Below are 26,238 nucleotides of genomic sequence, written 5' to 3'. Positions count from 1 at the left end.
ACTCATAACATCTCTGTGACTTTGTATAAAATATTTCCTGAACTTTCTGTGCAGGCTGGATGGAAGGAGTCCCTCCCCGCCTCTCCTCTCCCCCCTCCATCAGCCACAGAACCCGCCCTGCCTCCCCCACAGACTGACAAAGATGGTCCCACACCCAAAAAAGTCAAAGCCCGCCCACCACCACTTAAGAAGACATTTGACTCTGTGGACAAGTGAGTTAACACCTTTGTGAATCTTTTGTGTAAGGTTGAATAAAACTGATTGATGGACAGTGTATATATACTGTATATTGTGTGTGTGTGTGTGTGTGTGTTGGTCCGGCAGGGTGCTGTCAGAGGTTTATTTTGAGGAGCGCTTTGCCGAGCTGCCCGAGTTTCGGCCGGAGGAGGTTTTGCCTTCGCCCACCCTGCAGAGTCTGGCCACTTCACCCCGTGCCATTCTGGGCAGCTATCGCCGCAAGAGGAAGAACTCTACAGGTGACACTCTCAAGGGCTTTTTATGATATTCTGACAAGATGCTGTTAGACTACTGTAGGGTTGTTGTAGTGAGTGGCATGATTGTGCAACCACAGATAGTTATGAAAGCAAAGGTAGAACTCTAAAGTGCTTATTGACTCTGAATTAAGGAGATTTGATCTCTGCTGACAATTTTCTGTTCACTGTTACAAGTGTATATGTGTTTTAATATTGTAATCTGACAGTAAAACCATATGTTGGACCAAGCTTGAACCAAAATTATATGTTACACAATTTCATGTTTTTTTGATTAGCAAAGGCGGTACGGTATTGATACTTCTGTGGTTCGTTTTATATGACCCTTCACGTTGTGTCTGGTTTTAAGTGTGTTTCCTCTTTGTGCTTTTAGATTTGGACTCCGCCACTGACGATCAAGTCTCTCCTAAGAGAAAGAGCCGGCGGCGCTCAAGCTGCAGCTCAGAGCCCAACACGCCTAAAAGTGCCGCCAAGTGTGAGGGAGACATCTTCACTTTCGACAGAGCAGGTAACACACAAATTCATTTCAAATTGGGTAATTCTTTTTACCATCTTTTATATTATATTCTGGGTAGGTGATGTGTGTAATAGAAGCATAGGTTGAGCTCTTGTTTGTGTGTTTTATTAGTTTTTCTAGTTTTCACTTTACTTTCATTGTGATGTTTTTACCTCCTGTGTCTCAATGACCCCCTCAAAAATGAGATTGTTCATGTCAAGGATTTTATCTGCGAATTTTGAAATAAATTCCTCCTCCTCCACCTCATTTAGAATATACCATTCATGTTTTGAAATGACTAAAAGCAACACAAAGATTCTTACTTATCTTGTTATGGAAGTGCACATCCAAATACTTACAGGCCACAGGTGACTAGTGACCCAGTCTCTGCATGGTGCATTACAATGTTTTTCTACTTTTTTAAGACTATATATTGTAGTTGTTTATGTTTATCTTTTTTTTCCAGCATTAAAAACATCAGATGAGATGATGCAGTTAAATATGTGAAGTAGGCATGTAGGAGTTTGTAGGCTTACAAAAATAGTTTGGATGTTACAATTAAGCAAGAAAGTTCTGTCTTTACCTTTTTGAAACAATAGTTTAACACTCACTCATTAGGATAGCCATGAGATGCAGTTGACAGGAAAAAGGCTACTAGTTGGACCTTGATTTGTCTGAACTAAACTAAACTAAACTGATTGTAGCTAGTTTCCTGAAGACTCAACCACTCCACCTGTTTGTCCCTTTTCCCAGCCACAGACGGAGAAGACATCCTGACAGAAATGGAGTTTGATAAGGTGCCGTACTCCTCCCTGCGACGAACACTGGACCAGAGGCGAGCATTGGTCATGCAGTTGTTCCAGGAGCAGGGCTTCTTTCCATCAGGTAAGACTCAAAACACACACTATATATACAAGCATTTTCAGAATGACTTTCCACTTGCTGCCATTCATTTATTTTTTTGTTATCCTCTTTCCAGCTCAGGCCACTGCTGCCTTCCAGACGAGATACTCCGATATATTTCCCACCAAGGTGTGTCTGCAGCTGAAGATCAGGGAGGTCCGGCAGAAGATCATGCAGACGGCAACCCCGTCTGATGTCTCTGGTTTAGGCATACCTGACTCAACAGGTTCCCTCCCTGGACCCTCTGGCTGTCAGTCAGGAGAGGGGTCTGTGAGAGGATGCGGGGACCTGCAGGATGAAGAAGATGAGCAAGGGACAGAGGCGAGCCCAGAGGATCCTCGTGATTCACAGGACTCCTCTAGATGAGGGATGCTGACAAGTTAAATTGACCAATCAGTGAATGTTGACGTCACACCTTTCCACCCCCTACACGCTTTCACACTTTTTTTTTTTATCCACACTCTCCTCTGGTCAGATCTTGATTTCTTTCCATCCTCAGCAGCCAACCTGTGAGTGAGAGATGTTTGTATGCAATGTTGGCACTTTTTGTAATTAGTGACACCAAAAAAAAAGGACACGTGAAAGACCAGTGGCACAAAAACTACCACATAACACAACCACAACGCACATACACACACACCCTGCAAACTCTTCATTCCCACACTTGAATTAGCACTCTGTATTAACCCACCCTGGAGAAAGCTCCCATCGATGCCAGTGAGCAAAGGACCATTGTGTACAGCTGCACTCATTTGCCTTGAAGAAGAAAAGGTTCTCGTTTTGGACGGAGAGACCTGCTTAACCCATTCTGAGATGGCGAAAAGTCAGCAGTTTTAAAATGAGGACATTATGTTTTGATATTTGTTATGTATAGGGTTAGAGGAGTAAAAGCAGTATCTGCTTGAGGAACAAGCTGTATGTAGACTTAACTGTTGTAAGCTTGTGTCTGGTTTCTGCTGACATTAGGGGGCTGGGCCCTCAACAGCCGGAAACTATTTGATTCGACAAGAGAACTCATTGCTACGGACCTGGACAGATCTTTTTCTCCATTTTATTGCTCACACATAGACCTTCAGGGGAGGTCTACCAGGAGTGACTGAAAAATTGACTGAAACTTAAGTGGACTTCTGGCAGTGCCATCATTCCCGCAGTTACCTGTCTGGCCAAGTCCTCCCTTCTCGCGACTGATCCTAGCACATGCCAGTAGGTAGGAACCAAGCATTCCTGTGCCTCTCATTCGCTAGCCATGAAGGAAGGAGTTGGGTCTGAGTCAACGGGCACATCCTGGCTCTTAGTTGTAGAGGCTCAGGCTGATAAGGCCTTAATCCTCTACTGCCAAGCAGTTTTATTAACATTTTTTAAACAATTTGATTTGTATTTAACATTGTCATATTCAGTTTGTTGTTGTACTATTCCTATGGTTATTATTATTACTCTTCATATCATTGCAGTGAACCCCCGGTCCTTAGTTATGTTCTTATTGCTGGCAGATGTTTCCTTCATTTCTGCCAGCTGTTGATTTCTTGTACTTGTTTTTTTTATATAATTTTGGAGGCAGGTGAGAGATGCTGCTCCACACCTGTACAGTTCCTCCATTGTAGTCTTCCCTTGGCTGGCCTCTCACCTCAGCAAGGACCTGCGGTGCAGTTTTTTTAAATTGTTCATTTCAAAGAGGAATACAAACACAACATGGACCTTTATATTCTTTCAACAGTAATAAGCCGTATGTCTTTAGATGACGCTCTACGCCTCTCTGTCCCTCGCTAAGTTTGGTTCTATAGCCTCAACACTTGTACATCTCCTTCCTCCACCTCTTTCCTTCCCTCCTTCCTCCCTTTGTCACTTTATTGCTCTCTCCAGACCTCCTTTTTAGACAGGCGGAGAGAAAACTGGGGGAAGTGAGGGGAGGGCGATGAATCTAAGAGAGCTGGTAGGATCTAATACTGGTTGTGTCTTTGTGCAAGACTTGGTTGTATTGTAAATAATTACTGTAGAGTCAGTAGACTCATTATATTATTGATAAGGAAAAATCTGTCATTGAACATAAGTTGACTTTACACCCATTACTGAAAGTAAAAACACATGAAATGGAAAAAACAATAATAAATATGGCTATTAATGTTTTTGTGTTATACTCCTTGTTTGGCTGTTCCATTATACAAGAGAGGAATTTATATGAATAATTTAAGTTTGTATCTGTATCTTTCAGTATGCAAATAAAAATAGGTGTTCAATTAAAGTGATTGTATCGCTGGCAATGTGAAAAATGGGTTTTCCTTAAAGCAGACATAACTCACTTTGTGTTTTCTAAAATGAAGTATGATTTCTGTCCAGCCCCCTTTAATAAATGTAACAGTAGCTCATGAAAATTAAGTTCACATCATCTCTAGTATACAGAGTTGACTCGAGGAATGTGGTTGTGTTGAATGAGACCGTGGGTTACAAATGTTGATCATCTTGAAAAACCATTTATTGATTTCACCTATTTACAACAGATAACTTTGCTTCAACAGCAGGACCAAACCTTTAAACTGAAGAAAAAAAATCACATCCATTTCATATAAATGATAAAATTAATCATACAAATGTCATCTGAGGCACAACCAATGCTTCTTGTTCACAATGAATGTCATCTCCCTAATTTTAGTATGCATCATTTCAATTTTAATACGGATCCCTCTCAGCTTTGTGAAAGGGAAGCTGATATACTTGTATTTTCTCATTTCATAGCCTTCTTGCCCATTGCGTAATTATCTGGTTCCAGTAAGTCATTCCTCTGAACTGATAGCTTTGTTTCAGTCAGTTCTAACACTCGCACTGAACTCATCAATTCAGCAATAGCAGAATAAATTGTTTTTTTTGTTGTCGACTTGAACTCCTCAGAGGAGCTGCAGTCCGTCCACAGCGACTGTGTCCATTGCGAGGCCGTTCTCCAAAGCTGTGTGATAGATCTCCAAAGCCTGCTCCAGAGGCAGCGCTCCTCCCTCGCTGGTCTCAATGATGGCTATGGTCTCCCCAAACTCATTACACATGATAGTAGGAGTGCCCTGTGCCTAAGAGGAGGAAACAGAATTCAGAATTAGTTCAACTCACAGCAGAAAGTGCACAGACACATTTACAGGTGCTGATTAAATGTCATCCTCTCACTGATTTTAACAGTTTAAACTCAAAACTTTCACTTAAAATAGTTAACTAGATAGGATGAAACTTAGCCCCTACTACCAGCTCATGTTAGCTTCATGCAGTGCTTTTTAATGGCATTGTTTTGGATGAGGTGACTTAGAGCTACATTCGGACCTGCTGAAGATCTGAGGCTTGGATCTGGATGAGCTGAGGCTGCCCGTTAGCCAGTTCCACTGCAGAAGTGTCCACTACTGCCACAGCAGAGCTGGTCTCCATGGCAGCATGGGCAGCAGCCTCCTCATCCAGCCTCTGCTGCCTGGCGTGGGTCTTTTTGTGGTTCCTCAGGTTGGAGAAGGTCTTGAAGGCTTTGCCACACTGTGGACATACGTGCGGCCGCTCGCCTGTGTGTGTTCGACGGTGTTCAGCCAGGTGCATACTCTGGATGAAACCCTTTCCGCACACTTCACAGCGGAATGGCCGCTCACCGGAGTGTGTGCGCAGGTGCTCTCGCAGGTGTGTGTTCTGACGGAAGCGCTTGCCGCACACTTGGCAAGGAAAGGGGCGCTCACCAGTGTGGACTCGCTGGTGAAGTGCAACTCCGGAGGAAGACACAAACAGTTTGCCACAGACAGGACACTGGTGGGCTTTGGGCCGCTTGCCCGAGGTGCACCGCGGCCGCCCGGGGCCTAATGCGAAGTGGCTCAGTCTGTGAAGTCGCAGATTGGCAGGAGAATTGAGCTTCTTCCCACAAATGTTGCAATCTAGACCCCCCCGCACGAGACTGGTTGAATCCCCTGATTCTGTCTCTGCTGTGGTGGAGGTGGAGGGCTCTGAGGTCAGATCTTTGCCCAACTCTACTTGGTTGTCTGTCTCTTTGGCCACTTCTACCCCCGTACCAGCCTGCACCAGGGTGGGGTGCTGCTCCAGACAGTGGCTGTCTCGCTGCCTCCTCGTCAGGAAGCCAGCCTCACAGTGAGGACATGGGAAAGGGGCCGGAGCCCCTGGATGTTGGGTGTAGCGATGTGCTGTTAACTTGGTGGGCCAGCGAAAGGTGGCAGGGCAGTCCGGGCAGCACAGTGCTGCAGCATTAGAGTGCAGCAGGCTGTGCTGACGGAGGTTGGAGGACTGTGAGAAGGAGCGATGGCAGACGTCACAGCGGTATGGTCGCACGCCAGAGTGGATGAGATTGTGCCTCATGAGATTGGCTAGAGATGAGAAGGTTTTGCCGCAGTCAGAACACTGGAAGGGCCGCTCACCGGTATGAGTGCGGATGTGGTTGCGAACGTGGATCTGCTTCTTAAAAGACTTGCCACAGATGCTACAAATAAAGCTGCGCTCAGTGACGTGGGACTTGCGTCGATGGTGAACTAGCTGCAGCTGGGAGGGAAACGTCTTAGAACATGAACGACAAGAAAAAGGGCCTTTGTCTGATGACGCGGATGAAGCAGCTTCTCCTGAGTCAGTGGAGCCAGATGTGACTCCTACGGCAGTGTCATCCAGGGCAGCAGGGTTTGTAGCTACGCCACACTTGGTGGCATCCTCCACCTGCTGGGGGTCATCTGTGTTGCCTTCATGTGGGATAGACACCTCCATGTTGTCATCCTCCCCCTCCACCTCACCCCCTTCCACTTTGCTCTGAGAACTTTGTAGTGGATCTTCTCCCAATTTTTCCATCTCCTCCTCTGTGAGTGGGGCCAGCAGGTTGATTTTTGCCTCATCACTGTGGGAATTCTTCTTCTCTCTTGCTCTCTGTAGGATGGCAAGAGCAGAGAGAGATGCTCTTGTTGGAGCTGCGACCTGAAGAAGGAAACAGGCAACTTGAAATCGTACCAACTTCAGGTTATGGACACAATTGGTAGTGGAATATGCTTATTTTACTACCATGGAGACGGCGGCCGGTGTGCCAGATGAATCACGGTTGAGGTGGGTTCTACGGTGGTAGAGGTACTTGGTCATGTTGGTGAAGGTTTTGTTGCAGAACTGACACTTGTGAAGGGGGTCTGCAGTGTGGGACTTCCTGCAAGACACCGGGATGAAAAGATGAAACAGACAGAAACAGAATCAAAGTGCATATCAGCTGTCTATCTCACTGTTATCTTGGCTGCTGTGGTGACTCCAAGCCTTTTACCTGTGCATGATAAGAGTCATCTCAGTGGTGAAGCCATTACCACAGTCCACACACAGGTACCTGGCCACGCCGGAGTGTGTGCGCATGTGTGTCTGCAGCGATGTTGCCTTCTTGAACACCTTGCCACACTCTGGACATTCATGCGTGCCCTGCTCGTGCACACGTTTGTGAGCAGCCAGCCGGTTGACGGAGGTGAAGGTGCGGTTGCAGAGCTCACACTGTTGGGGCTTGGCCCAGACTGCAGCTCTCTTCTCTGCTACTCTAATCCTAATGTCCTCCACTTTCTCTGTAGTCTCCTCCCTCCCTCGCACCTCCTCGAAGCCACTCATGACGCCTGGCTCTCCACTCTCTTTGTCCTGCCCCAGAAAGTGCTCTCCCTGGTGCTGGAGGAAGTCCTCGGGGGTCTGGAAGAGAAGGGAGCACTCTGAGCACTCATAAGGGTGGATGACCACCATCTCGGTTGGCTGCTGCTGCTGTGTGTCATCCTGGACACTGGGGGTCAACCTTAACTCCAGTCTCTCGACACCGTTCTCCAGGACCCCAAGCTTTGCCGAAGAGCCTCGGCCCACAGCAGGCAACAGCGGGGGCAGCTTAGAGCGTCGCTGACTCGGAGTGGGGGAGTTGTCTGCCAGAGCTTGAGCTGTGAGAATCTGCAGGTGCATGGTGGCAGAGCCGGGGGTCGGGGTCACCGGAGGCAGCAGGGCAGAACGGGAGTGTGCAGTAACTTTGGAGACAGACTGACGTTTCTTCTGTTGCTGCTGCTGCTGCTGCTGCTGCTGCTGAGCAAGTACCTGGGAAAAAATACACACATTAATGTACAGAAAAGAACGTTCAAAGACAGCGAAACCTTTAAACACTTCATCTAGTTCTCATATCTCTTCCTCTGTTGTGAGGTGTTTACAATCCTAAGTACCTGTGCCAAGATCTCCCCAGCCTGCTGCTCACTCAGCACGTAGTTCTGCATACTGTTCAGTGGAGTGACGGTGCCATCAGGCTGTAGCACATACTCCTGTTGCAAGGGCCACAAAAACATAGGTTACTACATTTTTATATTCAGTTAATACAGTGCTAAGGACATGCAGTTTGGAACAGCCGTCACTCTGATTCATCTCTTTAATTATCAGATGCTTTGGAGACTGGATGTCTCCTGTTAGGGCATAACGCCCATTCAAACTAGTATTTTCTAGAATTATAGTACAGTTGCAAACCAATCTGTGCTGGCCTACACAACGAAAATCAGAGAGTCACAGAGATAAATGTTTGACTTTGAAGTAATCTGAAGTCAGAAACTCTCATGAGCTATTTGAAGAGAAATATTACCAGAAACCAATACTGTAAATGAGAATGACTCAGCACAGTGACCCAGTATTACCAAGTGTCTGCCAGTTTGTGTGTCAAATATGTTTTTCACATCTCATGATGCACACTAACCCTGCTTTGATAGCTTAGGACAAAACACCCAATACAAATGACAATGCATTTGATCATTTCAAATAATTGCACAAAACTACTACTGGGATGTGAATAAGTCTGCAGAATATAGCCAACACCATTAACTACTGCAGCCCAATATACACGTTTTATTTATCATTGTTACTGTGCAATAATATATTTACAACTACATTTGATTCAGGAAGCAACTTATTTGAACAGACAAAATAATTGTTAGTGTTAAGGAGTCCCTTAAATGGTGTGGCACCAACAGCCAAACAAGAACTGCACCAGTCGGTTTACTAAATGATCAATAATTGTGACAGAAAGACTACCTTAGTATTCATATAGTAAAAGGTAAATTAATTCTACTTTCCCGAATAAAATTTTAAAAAGTTGAATAAGTCTCTCATGTCGGCCCAGTGTTTGGTCCCTTACCATGGTCTCTGTGCTACTGTGTGTGCTGCTCCTGCTGTGGGTCCGCCGGTGCTCCAGCCATGTGTCAGGTGAGTCAAACAGAGCCAGACAGTCAAGACACTGGTACTGGACAGGTCCTGAGACCTGAGCCTCTGACCCCGTTTCCTCTGTCTCCAAAACCTCACACAGCTCTGGGGAACAGTCATAGACACAGACTGTTAATGTTGTGTCTTCGTCTTCAAATGACTATTAGCTATGCAAATGTTAAACAAAAAGGTATCTTATTCAATTGCCATTGATGTGAATGGATGCTCAAAACACACACAATCAAGTCCCTCACCTTGCTGCTCCACCTCCATCCCAGCCTCTCTCATGTGCATCTCCTGGTGCTGCAGCAGTTCCTCTGGGTTCACGAGGAGGGTCCCACACTCTAGACACTGGTACTGCTGGGTTTGCCCCATCTCTGCAACACCCTGGATGGTCATGGCCTCCCCTTCCCCCTCTTGGCCAGTGTGGATCTGCTGGTGGATCAGCACATCCTCAAGGGTGTTGAAGAGCTGATGGCACTCACTGCACATATACTGGTGCTCCACATACACACCTTCTGCCTCCTCCTGCTGCTCGGCCATGCTGGTACTTTGCCGTGTATGCTGTCTTATGTAGGTTGCAAGTGTATCATGAAAGGGGATGTGTGACAGGTGATAAACTGAAACTTCACAGCTGTGTCCAATGCATGAAGACTACTTTTGTCATCCAGATGACCAGTATCAGATCACACCTGTGGTAAACCAAAAACAAAATAAAATGACAACATGCAAGACTGAACAAAATAGATATATAAATCAGCAGTTATGTAGTAGCCATCAAAATATTAATATGTTGGCGTTTCAGTGTTTCTCTCACACAACGCAAACAGCAACGCCACATTTGTAATTAATTTGTACAACATAAAGACCCAGTGTGTTAACACAGATACTATGGAACAATCCGGCGAACAAACATCGCAATGTTTAGCCGTTAGCTCAGGCCCTCTTGGGCTAACCATACAGCCACTAATAAGTAGGACATCACTAATAATTGTCTGATTTGCCTCCCAAATGTGATTCATATCTTTGTTTACAGTGTGTGATTGCATATGGAGAGCTGTGGGCGGCGCTCCCTCCGATAGTGCAGACCTGTTTCTCGGCACCGCGGTTTCCTGACAGCGGCTCCCCGGTTCGTCTGGCGGTCCGTCAGGCGGCGCTACCCACTTTTACCCGAAGCTCTCCGACTACGACGGCGGGCCCTTCTTTCTCCTTACCTCTCATTTACTCTCGTTGGACTGTCCCTCGTGTAGTCATCACTCTTAGTTCACACAAGCGTATGCCTTTTGTTAGTCCCTTTTCACCATCTGTGGCATGGAAATCAAAAAACTGATAGGGGTCCGTGAGAAATTACAGTTGAAAGCGTGTAATGAAACGTTTGCCCGCCGATCGCCTCCATTCTTGTGATACAAAGCCCCGCCCAATGCGGTAGCCTGAACATTTCAGAATCTGTGATTGGACAGGCTGACTGTCAATCATCAACTGTGCTTTACTGATGGGCATTGTAGTTTTTTTTTGTATAGAATATAGTTTATAGTTTGTTTTAATAGTGTAGTTAGAGTATAGTTTTTATTCCCCTGAACCCTTTTTATATTTTTTTATGTTTATTTTTTAGGTCAGTGACTTTAGTTGAGCAACTTTGTGTGCTTTGATCGATGTCTGTCTTTTACAGAATAATTTAGGCTTATATACGTGGTTACTTTGTTCGTTTTAAAAAGCAACGTTGACCCTGTTAATATTGTGTTATTAAGTAATATTGCGTTATTATGCACTGTAATTGTGATTTTAAATAGAAAATTCGATGTCATATTTTCGTTAGTACCGTAGTTTGGACTCGAAGCCACCAACAACTCATTTTCCCAGTAACCCTTGCGAGCTTTACGTTGTTGTGCGTCAACTCCCCAGTCCCCCCACCATCACTGTTCTACAGAGGAAGAAAGGGGGAGACGGGCAGCCTATACAGAACGCTGTAAGTGTAGTTTATATTTATATCGAATATTAAAACACACATATATATAGCTTAAGTCTGTGCCGGTCTGGCTACTAATAACGTTCAACCTTGCCCCGGGTTTAGTTCACACAAATATGAGCGGCAGCGGGCGGCCCAGGACCAGCTCATTCGCTGAGCCTCCCGGAGCTCCCGGATCCGCTGCAGCCGGTGCCGGATCAGCAGTAGCCGGTGGAAGCTCGACAGGAAAAACTGGGGCTTCACAAGCCAGTGGAAGCAGCTCGACGAGCTTTGGGAATTTGAAACTGCCTAGTAAGTGCTGTTTTATATTTCTATCATAAGTCCAATCTACGTGTTATTACAAATGCTCGGATTGTACGTTATTTTCAAACAAATGTGTCGCGAGTGGATTTAATGTCGATCATTGTCGCGGAGCTAACCTTAGCCAGCAAGCTGTTAGCTGGCTAGCTAACTTAAGTTAGCTGTCCAGCTAACGTTAGCTGTGTTTTTCATTAAAGAACCACTGCGATCAAGGGCTTTTATCGCATAGCTAACATTATCGTTAGCTGCTGGTGGCAAGCTTGGAACTAAGCCGTTGATATTTCGACGGTAAATTACGTTATGTCATTTTTTTGGGCAACGTTACCTAACCATTATTATTGCATTCTAACCCAAGATTAGAGTTGGTGTTAGCCGACGCTATAATATATTCGTCATTAATATCAGAAGTGGAAGCTAGCTAGCTTGCTAACATTTGTAAAGGATAGGTTGAAATTATCTGGTCTAAGTTTTTAGCCGTCGTTCTCGGTCCAGTCTGATCTAGCACTGATAGTTTGTGCTAAACAAGGGTTACGTTAGTATACGTCGTGTGGTAGCCTGAAGAAATGGAAATTAATTTTGACAATATCTCAAATTACTGCGTTCCAGCATAAAGCTGCCCTTACTTTAACGTTGGTGAACTGCTCACTTGAATGCCTACACTTATGCATACACAAAAGCATCCATGTATGGGTTTAAACAGCTGGTACAGTAGTAAACCCATCTCATGTCATCTTTCATTAGGAAAGTGAGAATTCTAGCTTAGTGTAGTGGAAACATTTTGGCATGTACTTGGCACATTGCCTGTCCAACTGTGTATCCTCAGGTGGAGGACAAGTTCTGAATTAAATTACATTTCTGTACACCTTAGAGGAAGCCATTACCCCTTAAGACACCTTAGTTGTCCACTCTTACACTGATGGTTAAACATGCTCACTCTCTTCACCATTTTGACGCCTGTACAGCAAAGTCCCTCCAGTTGGTTTTGTTGGTGGGATGTCAAGAACTTGCAGAATGCTCAGGGGTCATGTAGCTATGTAGCGGTAGCAGTTGGCCGAAGATCTGTGGGGTTGGACAGAGGTGTGCAGAAGGACAGACTGGGAGAGACAGAAGAAAATAGCATCACAGCTCGTGTGTCAAACAGCACTTTTCGAAGTTTGATCAATAATTGATTATTAGAACAGGTGAAATGACTAACAAAGAAAATGAATGGGCGTCAAAGATCAAAGTTGACTCAAATTGCTGTGTAGTAAGTTTTTGCTGAATTTAGCACAGGCAGCCAATCTGCAGATCTTCACCATTTGATTTGACTCGTTCACATCCATTGCTTCCGAATGTAAGCTCACCTTTTCCCTTGCTGGTTTTCAGAATGTCTCTGTCTTGGTCATCTGGATCTCCTGTACTCCGTGAGAGCATTGTTCTTGAGTCAGAGGTGCCAGGACCCTGCAAAAACCCAAACAAAAGTTCTGTTTTAGACTACATTGACACTAAGCTGGCAGAATCTGAAAAACATCTCTCTCTCTCTCCCCATGTCTACCTTTTGGCATTTTCTCCAAACTAACCTGACTATTTTCACACCCAGATAAACCCCAAAACCCCAGGCTCAATTTTTAAAATGCATGGGAAAACTGAGCTTGAGGTGATATGCAGTGTAGCAGTAATGTTCTGAAAGCCGCTTTCTGCTACCTCTACTCTGTGATTCTGCCAGTACTGCCAATTACACAATACAGATGTCACCATTAACCTTTATTTACTGTTGTCAGACAACTTGGCAGCATGTAACAGTGATTTGATCAATGGTTTAAGTGCAGCAGTGAAGGAATAACTGTTTATGATTAACAGGTAGCATTAACAAGCCACGATTGAATCACAACTTTATGGTCATTCAGTTGCGTGATGACACATGTCAATGGGAACAACTAAATGGTATCTTCAGCATTATTGAAAAACACTAAGTCATCATTGAGAGCAGGAGGTGACAGACCAGCAGAGACTGACTGAAAGAGGAGAAAGAAGAACATTTATAGCCATTTTGGCTGATCAAAGCCTTAAGGGATGATGCCAATCACCAATGTAAAGTGATTAGAACTGGCAGCCAAACAGTTACAAATTCATTCTTAGGTATCCTATGAAATTATGTGATACTAGTTGCAGTATTGTACCTGAGTCTTAGTAGCAAACCAAAAAAACAATATTTTTTTTCAATTCTCAAGTAGTTGTACAAGGACTTTGCCTAAATAAAATATAGTCTAAAACTTCGATCAAGCATTCCCAGCCAGCTTTCATTTCTTGACAGTTTTAAATAATCGGTGCTATGGACACTTTTCAGTTTGTATCTAAAAAGGTGTAATACTTTGCCCTATAAATTCTTATTCTACGGTGTTTTCACACATGTGAGAAACAATGTTAAAGTCACTGGATGATATTTTGAAAGTTGGCCGACTTACTACTAAATATCAATGTGTACCCTTTCTACTACTAGTTAACCATTTCAAAAGTATTCAGCTATTTTACTGGGATCTGTGGGTTTTTACATTTTTACACGTCATTACATTCTGTAACACCCTTTAAAATCCCAGTTGCCTCTGCCCTTCCTTCAAACTGTGAAGGAAGACATCACCAATCCACGTAAAATACATTTTCTTAATCAAATGTCATTATGAAATTCACTGTTTCAATGTGCCTTCAACTCAGTATTTAGTGCCCGGGCAATCCCAGCAATCTCTGGCCTCATATAACCTCACATAAAAATGATCCCAATGAGTTCCACGTAGTGTGGTTTATAAATTTTAAATTAAGGGGAAAAAAGAGAGAACCATATTGGGTCAGCACTTGGCATCGACAGATACCCTGAGTTGAGGTATAGGAATTGGTAACGGGAGAGAAAAAGTTGGAACTGTGCTTTACATGAGTGCTATGTTGAGTCCATGTGGCGCAAAACAAGAACATAAACTGCAATAGTTGTGCAGTGTAGTTTTCTGATCAGAGAATTTAAGGACCATCAATAGTTATTTGTAATGTATATTATGTGACTCTGATTGGTGTTGGGTCAATTGAAGCATCTTCTATTGTGGAGGAGGGGAAACGTGTAGATGTATGGATTAAAAGGCACCAAGAGCTTTGGAGGGATTTATCCAAGCCACACCCGGTGTAAAGCCATCATCATACAATATCAGGCAAGGTGTTGCTGTAATTCCTGTAGCCTGCTAATGATAAAATACTTGTTGTAATTTATCATGCAGTTGCTGATCATTTTGTCAAGTTAAAAGTGTACTTGAGTTTTTCACTTACAAACAAGCCCCAAGCTAATTGCGTGTAAGTGTGGGTGTGATGAAAGTCACTCTGCTCATCCTTTTTCCTCTTACTCATCAGGCTTGCGTTGACGTATCAGAAACCAAAGCTGTTCACTGACAGCTGGGCAGAGTGCTCATCTTTGCATTCATTATTCAAGGGACTATCATGCCACAGCTGCTTCATATTTAATGTGCTCCCCTCTGACTTGACTTGTTTAAAAAGAGTGTGAAAGTGATGCTAAAAGGAAATACAAACTGTGTATTGTGGAGCTGGAATACAGGAATGTGCAGGAACCACACAGTGACTGATCTCAAAAGCTGAATATTTCCTGCTGACCTGAGGGTAGAGATCAGATCTAGGCCAATCATGTGGATATGCTGTTGGCTGCTGTTTACTGCTAACCTTGGAAGGTTTTGCCTGGAAAATTGCAAAAATAGACATATACAGTTGTCATTTGGAGTTTCTTGCATCATTCAATCGGGTTTTTTAATTAAAGCAAATTTATTCATGCGGAAAGAAATGGCAGATGATGAAGTTTTTTGTCATTTTGTGGGAGAAACCAAAATTGTCTGACTCCATTTTGAGACTCTGAGACCTACTAGAGATCAGGAGGGGTCCTGTTGAGACAAGCGAAGTGAGCAAGCCCAGGAAATGGTAGCACTTCTGGGTGTGCTATTGTCCACGCAATTTTATCACAGGCACTGACAAGCCTTTTGGCAATGGGCCTCTTCTCTGCTGTTCTTCCCCTCCTAGTGTCATTGCTTCTGGTGCCGATTTGTCAAATCATTCTTGACCCAACACGTGCACAGGCATAAAACACTGAGCAGCTACTTGACCCTAACAAGAGCTGTCAGTTACTGTTGGATCTTGAACATCTCACTTTGCCTGATTTCCACAAGGTCAAACATAGCCAGACAGTGAAACTGTTGAACTAGTTTAAAACAAACACCTTGTACTCCTTCCTTCCTGTAAAATATGCTCTAAGGTAAGTGCTAGAGCTCTCACTTGTCCCCTTAGGTAGGTATAATGTGATCAGGGTGTAGTGACCACTACATTTCTGTTTCCAAGGCCACTTAGTCAGAAAAGCATCTTAGTTTTGGCTGGTGTTCCATTGAATTGAATCTAACTTTCTTGTGAATTTAACCAGTGTTCTCATAAGTCCTAGAGGCAGGGAAAACATTGAATGAGGGTTTATTGAAGGTTTAGATCACAACATCACGGTAGGTGATGCTTATCTAAAAGTTACATCACAGCACGGTCACAGTGTGGGACTTGATGCCCCGTTCCTATTTACTCCGTGGTATGACAGTCAAAAGCTTGTTTTGACCTAAAGTTACCAGCACCAAGTTGTACCTAAACATCTGTACCCATGCGTACTAAAACCTCCCTCACACTTGTCGCAAATAATAATATATAATAATATATCTACCTGTATTTAGCTCTTAATGAAGCATAATAGCAAATATAAACATAACCCTAGCCTAGTCCACCTATAACATACTATTCAAAATGTGTATATATAACTGTTGTATGACCTTCAATAATAACAGAAGGTCCATAGCATATATCAATAGTTTATACTCATTCACTCGCCTGAGGACAGAAACAGGAAAACATGTAAATGGGATCAACTAAAGGGGGTCTTCTGCAATATTGGAAAACCCTATAAGTCATCATTGAGAGCAGGGGGTGACAGAGACAGGTTGAGACTGAATGAATGAGAAGGAAGAAGAAAATATATAGCCATTTTGGCTGATCAAACCGTTTTAGGTATGATGCTAATGACCGATGTAAAATGATTAGAACTGGTAGCCAAACAGTTGCAAATTCATTCTTAGGTCTTAGTATCCTTTGAAATGATTTGATCCTAGTGGACAGAACACCCATAGCTCTGTTAATTGTGGCGATTAATCTTTGACTGCAGTCTCATGAACGCGTCTAACTTGGGTTGAACGTGGGTTCAGCAGACCTGCATTATATCCGTGTCTCCAGTATGAAAGGGGTTTAGGCTAGTTTCACCCAGGGGAGCACAGGGAAAGTGTTGTGGAAACGATCAGGAGCTCATTACCAGCCAGTAGAAAGTGTCTGGGGAACCACCACATAGGTCACAACCATTTAGAGAAGGACGGAGCTCTTGTTGATGTCTAGCCTCTCTCTCTTAGGGACACTGGTTAAAAGGCTGAACTGGAGGGGGTTATGTCACTGTGTTTTTCCTCACATGTCTTAACATCACTTCATTCATGAATCTTATTTATGATATGGTTACAGTATGTTAAAATATTTTGAAAGATATTAGATATGTAACGTTGGTGTGAAGCCACGGTGCATTTCTTGACAGGGACAGTTCTGATCATTTCAGGATCTCTCTAACAAGGTGTGTTTGTGTTTTCATCCACAGGAGACAGCGGCAAAGTGACAACGGTGGTAGCTACACCTGGCCAGGGCCCCGATCGCCCACAGGAAGTGTCCTACACAGACATAAAGGTTATAGGAAATGGCTCCTTTGGAGTGGTCTACCAGGCTCGCCTCATCGACAGCCAGGAGATGGTGGCAATTAAGAAAGTTCTCCAAGACAAGAGGTTTAAGGTATGCTTAGACAGGCTTACATTGTCAGATAATTACAGTAAAGCAAGAAGCTGTTGTTTGTAAGCATTGCTCTTTCACTGTGCATTAGAATATGATGTTCTTTAGTAATTGTCCTGAATTAAGGACTTGTGCCAGTTTGCTATAAGTGTCATATTATTGCTCACAATTTTTGCATATGTCTCCCTTTTCCTTTTTCCTTTCTTCATTGTAGAATAGGGAGCTGCAAATTATGAGGAAATTGGACCACTGCAATATCGTGAGGCTACGTTACTTCTTCTACTCCAGCGGAGAAAAGGTGTGTATGCACTGACTCAACATCTTATGTTGTAGGAATCAAGTTTCTAGATGAAGCAATCTGCCTCCACACCCAGCCATTTAATGGTGCATGCATCAATGATGATTCATAGACATGTTTTAGACAAGTTGATCGTGGTCTTAATTGTACATCAAATACGCAGTCTCTACTCTCTTAAGGGTCCAAGCACTTATTCTAAAAGGCTCAGATTATTATTAGTTTTGCTTTTGCCCTAAACGTGTCTGCATCTGACAAAACACAGTTATATCAGCCAAGCTTGGCAGATTAGATTAGGTTAGCGTCTCTCACAACACAGTACAGCACAGTATTTCCATAGACATGGAATCGCCATATAAGTTAGTATATTATTTATTATTATATGCTTAGAAAAAGTACAAATGTATTTATCATATATTATAATGAGAGATTTTATAGTTTATGAATTAAGTATTACATTGGTGTCAGTGAGTCTGAATATCCTCCCCTGTTGTTGAGTCAGACCGTGTTTACCCCATTGTACTTTAGCAATATTTACTATGGCAGGCTAATCATATGTGTTTACACTCATAATGATAAATGTGTTTTATCACTTTCTTTAAGTGTAAATGAGCTGCATCAACTGTAATTGCTTGTTTCATATGATAATATTGCTAGAAATAATTATTAGCTAAATATTTTTTGTTTACTCACTCAACCCATGTGCAATCCAACATATTCTATTATATTGGTTTGTTTATATATACTTGTAAAATCAGATTTACAGTAGTTTAGATTTCACTTTCCACTCCTAATTATACAATCCTCTTTCCTGTTTTTCCTCCTCTCCAGAAAGATGAGGTGTATTTGAATCTGGTGCTGGACTACGTCCCAGAGACAGTGTACAGGGTGGCTCGGCACTTCAACAAGGCCAAGACCACCATCCCCATCATCTATGTTAAGGTGGGTAGACGCAAAGCATACACAGACACAGCTGGGTGTACTCTTGGGCATTTCCCCCTAACTGCTTTCACCACGCCACGAAAGTCATCAAAAGGTTAATTCAACTAAGCTATTCTACATACTTCATTTCTGTATGTATCATAAGTGAAAATTGCTGTTATAATCTTAGGTGGAAATATGCTGCCTGGTCTTTCTGACTACAGACTTGTTATGTTAACCTCTGCAAGCGTTGTGGATTTATGTTTTCACTCCTGTCTGTTCATCAAAAAGAGAATGGAAATTAAGTGTACATTCTCGGAGTTCGTTTTGGCAGTGATGTGCGATTAATGCATCTGGAATGCATTTTAGCTGTGAATTATAAAGATGCATGCGTTCGTTTTTGGGAAGCCCTGACATCCGGACTGCCAAACGGCATTGCCTTCATGTGCTTGTTGTTAATGCACAGAAGACAAACAAATACAGTACTATCTTACGAAGGCAGCTGCTTTACAAGTTGGAGGATTGTTCATCTTTGGCAGAGCTCTGCGCTCTTGGTGCTTTCAAGGTTTGAAGTAGACTACTATAAATATTTAATTCTAAAAAGATGAGACTTTAGGTCACAATCTGCAACTCTGACATGGAATATTGATGATATTTTCACTTGGACTAATAGGTCTGATTTGTATTGCATTCATTTTTAGTCACTGGTTTCCATGTTAGGTCATTATCTCTCTCTATGTGTGTCACATAATAAAAGGGATTAGATTTAAATATTTCATCCCTGTCTTTTGAATTGAATTTCATCAGTTATTGAGCACATTTTAAAGAAATTCGGTGGAAACTGAAAGTAAAGATTTTGTTCAGTAATTGCCTGTGGATGTAATAAACAGTTAGTATTTTCCTGTTTATTTTTCACAGACAGCTCACTGTTTGAGGATTATGAGAGCAGAAAGGGAAAGATGGTCCCCTGGGAATTAATCTGTTTGCAATACACTTGGTTCCCTGTCTAAAAGGGTGCTCATTTTAGAGAGAGTGTTTGTGTGTTTACTGTGTCTGTAGCAGCAGAGAGGACATTATAGCTGTCTCATGGCCCATTTCCCCACCTCAGCTTGCTGCTCCCCTGTGGCTTTGAGATGCATACTGATCTAATTCTTTCTCTCTCCTCTGTCATCCCTCCGTCCTCCAGCGACACACGTCTATCACAGCATGTCTGGGGTCTTCTTTTCCCCCCTCCCTGTCCCCTGGGTCTCATGTTTTTGCCATGTCTTTCATTGTTTCCCATATTCCTCACCCCTCTGCTCCTCTCTCTCTCTGCCCCCTTTTTAACCATCATCTCTCATCCCTCAGTCATCTTGTCTGTAATCATTTTGTAATCTGTGGCCGGCCTGCTGTCACTGCATCATGGGGGTAATAATGATGATAATGGTGATGATGACAGTGATTTGTCATATTAAGATGCTTACCGTCTGCATTCCACAGGCGCATTAAATGGGTGCAGACTTAACTGTGTGAGCAATTTTTATTCGAGAATGATATCATTGACCTAGGATGTGTAGACAAATGTCAAATAGGGGTCGGATGAGGATGGTAACAATCCTCGGGGAGAATTTTTCACCCCTATGTTATTTTGTTGTAGAAACACACCACGGCGGGCTGCATCAGATGCCACAAAGCTGCTTCTTTCAACACGCACCAGTGCACCCAAAAACAAAATTAGGGCACATATAGAAGTGACTGGCACATGACGAGAATCTATACAGACACACACACACACAAGTCTGTGTGTTTACAAATTGGGAATAGTTGCACTGTATAGTGGAACAGAGTCAAACATTTTCTCGAAATTAGCAAAGATCAAAGAAAACTCTGAAAAATGAACCCACATTTTTGCAACAGAACAATATTTTTCTTCTCTCCTGTACCATTAATCAACGAAAAACCCTCCGATTTATCTTGTGACCCAGTGGAGGGGTCTCGGCCCCCAGGTTAGGAACCACTGCATTAGCTGACTCTAGCTTAGCTTGGGCCAGGTAAGGTCACACAAGACTACTAGTCTAAATGGCAATGAAACTTTTAAGTTTCTGGTTATAATGTCTGAATTTATACAAAAAGGTATTAACAAGTCTTTAAATAACATGAGTCTTAAACATTTTCTCTTGCCTGCTGTAGGCAGTAATGTCTATATATATATATATATATATAAATATAAATATAAAATGTTTTTGTATCCAATTGAGACAATTGTGCTCGCAAGAGACTGTTCATCTTTTCATTAATTCAATTAATTATTTCATTGGGAATTATTGTTATATACTGCTGGAAAGTACTTTCATACTTTGGTCAGTAAGATTGTGAAACAGGTATCAAATTGTATTCTGTGTGGTATTAAAATGGTCTTAAAAAGTCTTGGTTGAGCACTGGAGCTAGGACACCTCCCGCTAGTCATGAATCACCTGACTGAACATGAGAACAGGGAGAAGACATGACAATAGTGAGCTCGAGGTGTCCTCAAATGCTCTTTTGCTTTTCTTCTTGGAATATCTGTATGATGCTGTCTGAGTTGTTAAATACTGTTGGGCATTATGCCAACCCTCTCTGTCCCCCCTCAGGTGTACATGTACCAGCTGTTCCGCAGTCTGGCTTATATCCATTCCCAGGGCGTGTGTCACAGAGACATCAAGCCCCAGAACCTCCTGGTGGACCCAGAGACTGCCATCCTCAAACTCTGTGACTTTGGCAGGTCAGTACCAAACGCTGCCTCTGGACGTCTCCGTCTGTCTCTTACATTCTTTCCATTGTGGTGACTGTGTCTCAGTGTGGATATTTAGTCGGCTGTCTGTCTGTGTAGCCATCTCTTTCTCAGTCACGACTTTCCCTGTGTTGATCTGTCATATGTCTTCTTACCCCTTTGCTAACGTGCTGTGGGTTTGTGAAAACAAACATTGAGAAATGTTTTCATGTTGACTGGCACTGCCCTCCTGAACTGTCATTTTCTGCTTCGTCTTTCTTCTACCATCTTCTAGTGCAAAGCAGCTAGTTCGGGGGGAGCCGAATGTGTCCTATATCTGCTCACGGTACTATCGTGCCCCGGAGCTCATCTTTGGTGCCACCGACTACACGTCCAACATTGACATCTGGTCAGCTGGCTGCGTGCTGGCTGAGCTGCTGCTGGGCCAGCCCATCTTCCCCGGGGACAGTGGTGTTGACCAGCTAGTAGAGATCATCAAGGTACAGTAGGGCTGCTACAAACCATGGCCGAAAGCCAACTGATGGCACAAGCCGCTAGATGAAAAGAGACACGGTGTAAAGTTTGGAATTGAAACTGCTGTCAGTATAGGTGTATATAGTATACTAGTACATAGTATATGTAAGCGCAGTGTATGCTACATTCTGCCTCACCAGTCAATGCGTGTGTACTTACATTTAAATATAATATTTAATTACAGGTACTATTAAATAGAGAACAGTACATCCAGATGGACAATGCAAGCTGTACACTTAATATAACAAAGGATATTTGTGCTACCAACCACACTGATAATCCCTACTCCACATTTTGTGTACAGGCATGCAGGACATGTTAATGATTGTGATTAATATTAATGAATATTAACTTTTCGCCCTTGTTTGTCAGGTTCTAGGGACACCAACAAGGGAGCAGATCCGGGAGATGAACCCTAACTACACAGAGTTCAAATTCCCACAGATCAAAGCACACCCTTGGACAAAGGTATGTTCCCACTACTGGAGAATATTAATCCTGAATAGCAGTTATCCAAACATCAGTGTGAGGTGTTGTTTACATCTCTCTGACACAGCTTTTTTGTACCTTTATGGAATAAGAAAATACCTAAATGAGACTCATGTTAGAAATTGGAATTTGATGGTTTACGTCTACATAGAAGTAGACTTATGTGTTTTAGATTTGAGAAGTCATCCACACTTTTTTTTGGAAGAATAAGGGTTCTTTCAGACAGCGAGTGGTTGCTGCCGGCAACGTGAGTGTTCAGTATTTTAAATTGGTTGCATGACACAGCTCTGCCCCGGCTTCTGGCTACCTCTGATTCTACCTGCCTGTAGGCTACACCACAGGCTGCTGCCATTTACCTAGTATGAGCTCATCACACAGCTAAATGGTAAAAATAATCAGACTTCATTGATCTGTCTGTTTTCTGCTGGTGAAGAGATGTGTCATTCAGAGATACAGTATAATCAGCTCCTGTATCGTTTCCCTTGTTGTCGTTTTCTGCGATTGGTCACCAGCTGCGGCCGCAAGCTGGAAAAGTTGAACCGCCATCCCTCTCCTTGCCGTTGTGTTTACATTAAAAACAATGGAGGCGGCTGCAACCGCTCGTTGTCTGAAAAGCACTTCAAGTCGCCGGAGTATGTTAATACGGAAACCTAAATATCTTTGCTAAATTTCTCTCTTCTGCCAGGTGTTTAAGCCTCGTACCCCACCAGAGGCCATTGCTCTCTGCTCTCGACTGCTGGAATACACGCCGGTGACCAGGCTGTCTCCCCTGGAGGCATGTGCGCACGCCTTCTTCGATGAGCTGCGCCAGCCCAACACCCGCCTGCCCAGTGGACGAGAACTGCCGCTCCTCTTCAACTTCAGTCCTGTTGGTCCGTTTACCTCCCCATCATTCATTGTTTTTGTTTTTTTTCTCTTTTATCTCCACTTTGTTTCTTGTAGTTGACCTCTGATGACCTTCACTTAGATGTTGTGGTTGGTTGACATGTGATTGCACCAGAAGTATTTTGTGAGTGATTAAACATTTGTTTGCCTTTTCTGCTCCCTCAGAGCTGTCTATCCAGCCCCAGTTGAACTCCACACTCATTCCTCCTCACGCTCGTGCACAGTCATCGCCTGCCTCACATGGTATGTATCACAACATTGAGTCTTTCATTGACGTACCCTATTGAGGAGGGCTTTTACTTATATATTTATTGGCAGTTTTTATTTGGCTGTTGTCGTTGATGCACTAGTGAATTACCAAATAATTACAAGTAATACTTAATTTGGATCATCTAATGATATTCAAGTTTTGGTTGACAAAACGTAGTGTGGGAAATAAAATATCTTTTTCCTACATGGTGCATTTCTGGCCTACATAACCCTGATCAAAAACTAAGCTTAGCCCCGGTCTGAACTCTTTTTAAATTAAAATTATTAATTAGATTTGTAAAACCCAACTCTAAGAGTAGCCTTTGCCCAGACATTGAATGTCAGTCTAATGACATTAGACTACAATGACTACTTTTCACATTTTTATCAATATTACCTAAAAGAAGTTTTTATTTTTTTAGATACATTATACTCACTTATTTCTGGGAGATGAGCTTCATGTTGGTAACAAGTGTGCTCCCTCTCTCCCCCTGCAGAGGGCAGTGTGTCAGACAGTTCCGCCCAGCCCAGCTCAGCACCTGGATCCATCAACAACAGCACCTGAGCATCCATCCCTCTGTCATCCTTTCTTTTTGTCTTCCCCATTTTCCTTTTCTCTCCTCTGTTCTTCTCTGTCTCAACCTTCTTCCTGGCTCCAAAACCCTTAAGATAGAAAAGAAATAACTATACGCACCCACACAAACACTCAGCATTGCTATTTTCCCTGAATTTTAACCATTTTCCAATAGAAAGCGATTTCTGTGGCTGATAGCTTCAGGAGGGAGTGGGGGTGTTTTAAGGACATTTAGGTAGCCATGGTTGGGCTTAATATAAGCTGCAGTCCATGTGGTCCTCGTCTGGCCTGTTAGAATAAAGAAACTTTACATTGGTTGCATAGGATGAGGAGGGTGGGGGGGGGGGGGTACATCAGGTACATCATATGTGGATTTTCTGTATTATAATCTACAGTTGACTTTTATCCCTTTTTATGTTCATTTTATTTGCATTAGCTAATTTTATGTGTGGCCGTGGTGCCATTGAATGGGGGTCCTGATTGGCTACAGAGTTGAGAATGCAGGCCACGTGTAAGGCCTGACGAATATTGACAATCATCCTTAGTAGGGTCAAAAATGGCACACTTGTACTGTACATAGTGTTTGATTGTACAACCCACTGTGTAGACTAGTGGCTTTTCTGTCACTTTCAACCCTGAACTCTACTCAAGTATTGTCAGTTCACCCAGCCCAATGGTGAACAAATGTGATGGGTTTTTTTAATCTCCCAGTTTGATACCAGACCGAACTTATTGGCTGATTTTGTCCATGTCATTTTAGCTAAGAGGTGGTTTTACATTTTATTACAAAAGGGGGCACCACAGCCTGTCTTTACACTTTCTTTGTGAATATTAGCTCCTCAACTGCCTTTTATGTGAATGAGAGGGAGCTTTATACGAGCAGAGTGCACATCTTCATTCACACATATACGTTTCTTCAGTATAAGCTCATGTTTTCATTGGTTAAGCTGGAAACCAAGCGTTTCATGTTAATTCTCAAGTAAGTATTGCACATCTCCAAAGGGAGTAGAGTGGAAGCAAAGGGGCGAGTTATGTGTGCTGTCCAGCTCTAAACATAACTTTACACAAAGGGAGCCAGTGGTTTGGGGCTCCAGTTAAATCTAATACAGACGCATCAACGTCTCCCTACAGTTACTAGCACTGTAGGGTGAATAGTCACCTCATTAATTATGTCACTTACTTTGTGGTGTTAAGTTTCATATCGGCTTGATTATGTTGACATCAGGTGCAGAGGGTACAGAGAGACTACTGGCCGCTTTCACTGATCACCTGGCTCCTCATTCATTTCAGCTAGTATACACAGTTGTTTGTGCAGGGGGAGGACTCTGAATGAATTTTGTTTGGTTTGTGAGAGAGATTTGTTGAAACCCTCTTTGCCCCTTCCCAAACAGCCTGCCTGTGACGCTCATATCATGTTCTGCTTGTCCTGTGATGATGCTAGGAACTGGTCTTGAATGATTTACGCAGCCTAACGGTCCGCTGTCGCCATGAACTAGTTTTCTTACTTCCACCACACAAATGTGCATGTTCAGCCCAAGTTCACCACACTGTTACTTCCACTAATCTCAGTGATAATCTGACCAGAAATGATGCTCAAACCCCTGAAACCCAACAGCCTTTGGAGCCTCCCCTTCCATTCCTTTTAGTCCTCATCCCTCTGCCTTCTGCTTCCCTCTTTCCTCCTTTTTTTCACTGCTAAACTGTAAATATCAAGTACCTTTTATTTTATTTTATTTTGTTATTTTGTTATTATTGTTATTATATTGTTGTTCTTGTAATTTTTTTTCTCTAGTAGACCGGCGCAGCAGCGGCCGGACTGTTTATCCTCAGTCGCAGTCTGTAAATACAATTTCATTTCAGTCCCTGGTTCAGGAGGGGAAAAACAGAACAAAATGTTTCATTTTTATTCTCTCTCCCTCCATTTCTCTCTTCATGACTTTCCCTTTTCCTCCATACATGTTGTCATAACTGTTTTATTTATTGTATTGTGTTTTTTGGGGGGGTGGGGGATCTTTTGTTTTCCACTGGGGTGGTAAAATTGAGGGATTAAAGGTTTTTCTTTTGTTTGTTTTTTTTTCAAATTTTTGTCCAGCGATGTCACATGCAAAACGATTTCACATCCAAGATACTGTACTCAAATCCAGACGTTGGTGTGTGTTCTCCAATCAGTGGTCTTGTATGTATGCAGGTGCACATGCTAGCCAACAGGTGGAACTTGAGTTTTCCATTTAACTTCAATGTGAAGGGAATGTTACAAGCTTCTGGATCTATGGGGTCGTGGTGTCTGGGGGGAGCACGGATCACCCTGTGTGTGTGTGTGTGTGTGTGTGTGTGTGTGTGTGTGTGTG

General features: G+C 43.0%; 3 protein-coding genes across 3 annotated transcripts in view; 2 read left to right on the top strand and 1 right to left on the bottom strand.

Annotated features, from left to right (window-relative positions):
- cicb (capicua transcriptional repressor b) overlaps positions 1-4,140 on the top strand; it is a 29,153-nt gene extending 25,013 nt beyond the window's left edge. Inside the window, exons 16-20 of the mRNA XM_070911751.1 lie at positions 55-212; positions 316-476; positions 865-999; positions 1,741-1,872; positions 1,967-4,140. Of these exons, the coding sequence (XP_070767852.1) occupies positions 55-212; positions 316-476; positions 865-999; positions 1,741-1,872; positions 1,967-2,256 (876 nt within the window). The 3' untranslated portion in view covers positions 2,257-4,140. The remainder of the gene's footprint in view (positions 1-54; positions 213-315; positions 477-864; positions 1,000-1,740; positions 1,873-1,966) is intronic.
- Positions 4,141-4,363: 223 nt separating this feature from the next.
- Positions 4,364-9,618, bottom strand: znf526 (zinc finger protein 526). The gene is made up of 7 exons (XM_070912222.1): positions 9,330-9,618; positions 9,011-9,180; positions 8,055-8,150; positions 7,142-7,932; positions 6,895-7,030; positions 5,188-6,810; positions 4,364-4,943 (listed from the first exon to the last, which is right to left on the bottom strand). Exons 1-7 carry the CDS (start codon positions 9,616-9,618, stop codon positions 4,770-4,772), a joined length of 3,279 nt encoding a protein of 1,092 aa, XP_070768323.1. The 3' UTR covers positions 4,364-4,769.
- A 1,391-nt stretch (positions 9,619-11,009) lies between these two features.
- On the top strand, positions 11,010-24,173 carry gsk3ab (glycogen synthase kinase 3 alpha b). The gene is made up of 11 exons (XM_070911582.1): positions 11,010-11,041; positions 11,147-11,332; positions 17,031-17,218; positions 17,430-17,513; positions 18,342-18,452; positions 21,041-21,171; positions 21,455-21,659; positions 22,066-22,161; positions 22,868-23,054; positions 23,233-23,310; positions 23,814-24,173. The coding sequence occupies exons 2-11, from the start codon at positions 11,158-11,160 to the stop codon at positions 23,879-23,881; spliced, it is 1,323 nt and encodes a 440-aa protein (XP_070767683.1). The 5' UTR covers positions 11,010-11,041; positions 11,147-11,157; the 3' UTR covers positions 23,882-24,173.
- The last annotated feature ends 2,065 nt before the right edge of the window (positions 24,174-26,238 follow it).

Source organism: Enoplosus armatus, chromosome 9, assembly GCF_043641665.1.
Source record: "Enoplosus armatus isolate fEnoArm2 chromosome 9, fEnoArm2.hap1, whole genome shotgun sequence".
Classification (NCBI taxonomy): Eukaryota; Metazoa; Chordata; class Actinopteri; order Centrarchiformes; family Enoplosidae; genus Enoplosus; species Enoplosus armatus.
Note: the sequence above shows the minus strand (reverse complement) of the source record. Positions and strands in the feature narration are given on the sequence as shown.

Bases quoted from the DNA above. Each gene is read 5' to 3' on its own strand.
- gsk3ab (XM_070911582.1), top strand. From the start codon at position 11,158: ATGAGCGGCAGCGGGCGGCCCAGGACCAGCTCATTCGCTGAGCCTCCC. The intron at 18,453-21,040 runs GTGGGTAGACGC...GTCCCCCCTCAG, and splicing joins TCCCCATCATCTATGTTAAG to GTGTACATGTACCAGCTGTT. The intron at 23,311-23,813 runs GTATGTATCACA...CTCCCCCTGCAG, and splicing joins GTCATCGCCTGCCTCACATG to AGGGCAGTGTGTCAGACAGT.
- znf526 (XM_070912222.1), bottom strand. From the start codon at position 9,618: ATGGCCGAGCAGCAGGAGGAGGCAGAAGGTGTGTATGTGGAGCACCAG. The intron at 8,151-9,010 runs GTAAGGGACCAA...CCCTTGCAACAG, and splicing joins ACAGTAGCACAGAGACCATG to GAGTATGTGCTACAGCCTGA. The intron at 4,944-5,187 runs GTCCGAATGTAG...TCCTCCTCTTAG, and splicing joins AAGCCTCAGATCTTCAGCAG to GCACAGGGCACTCCTACTAT.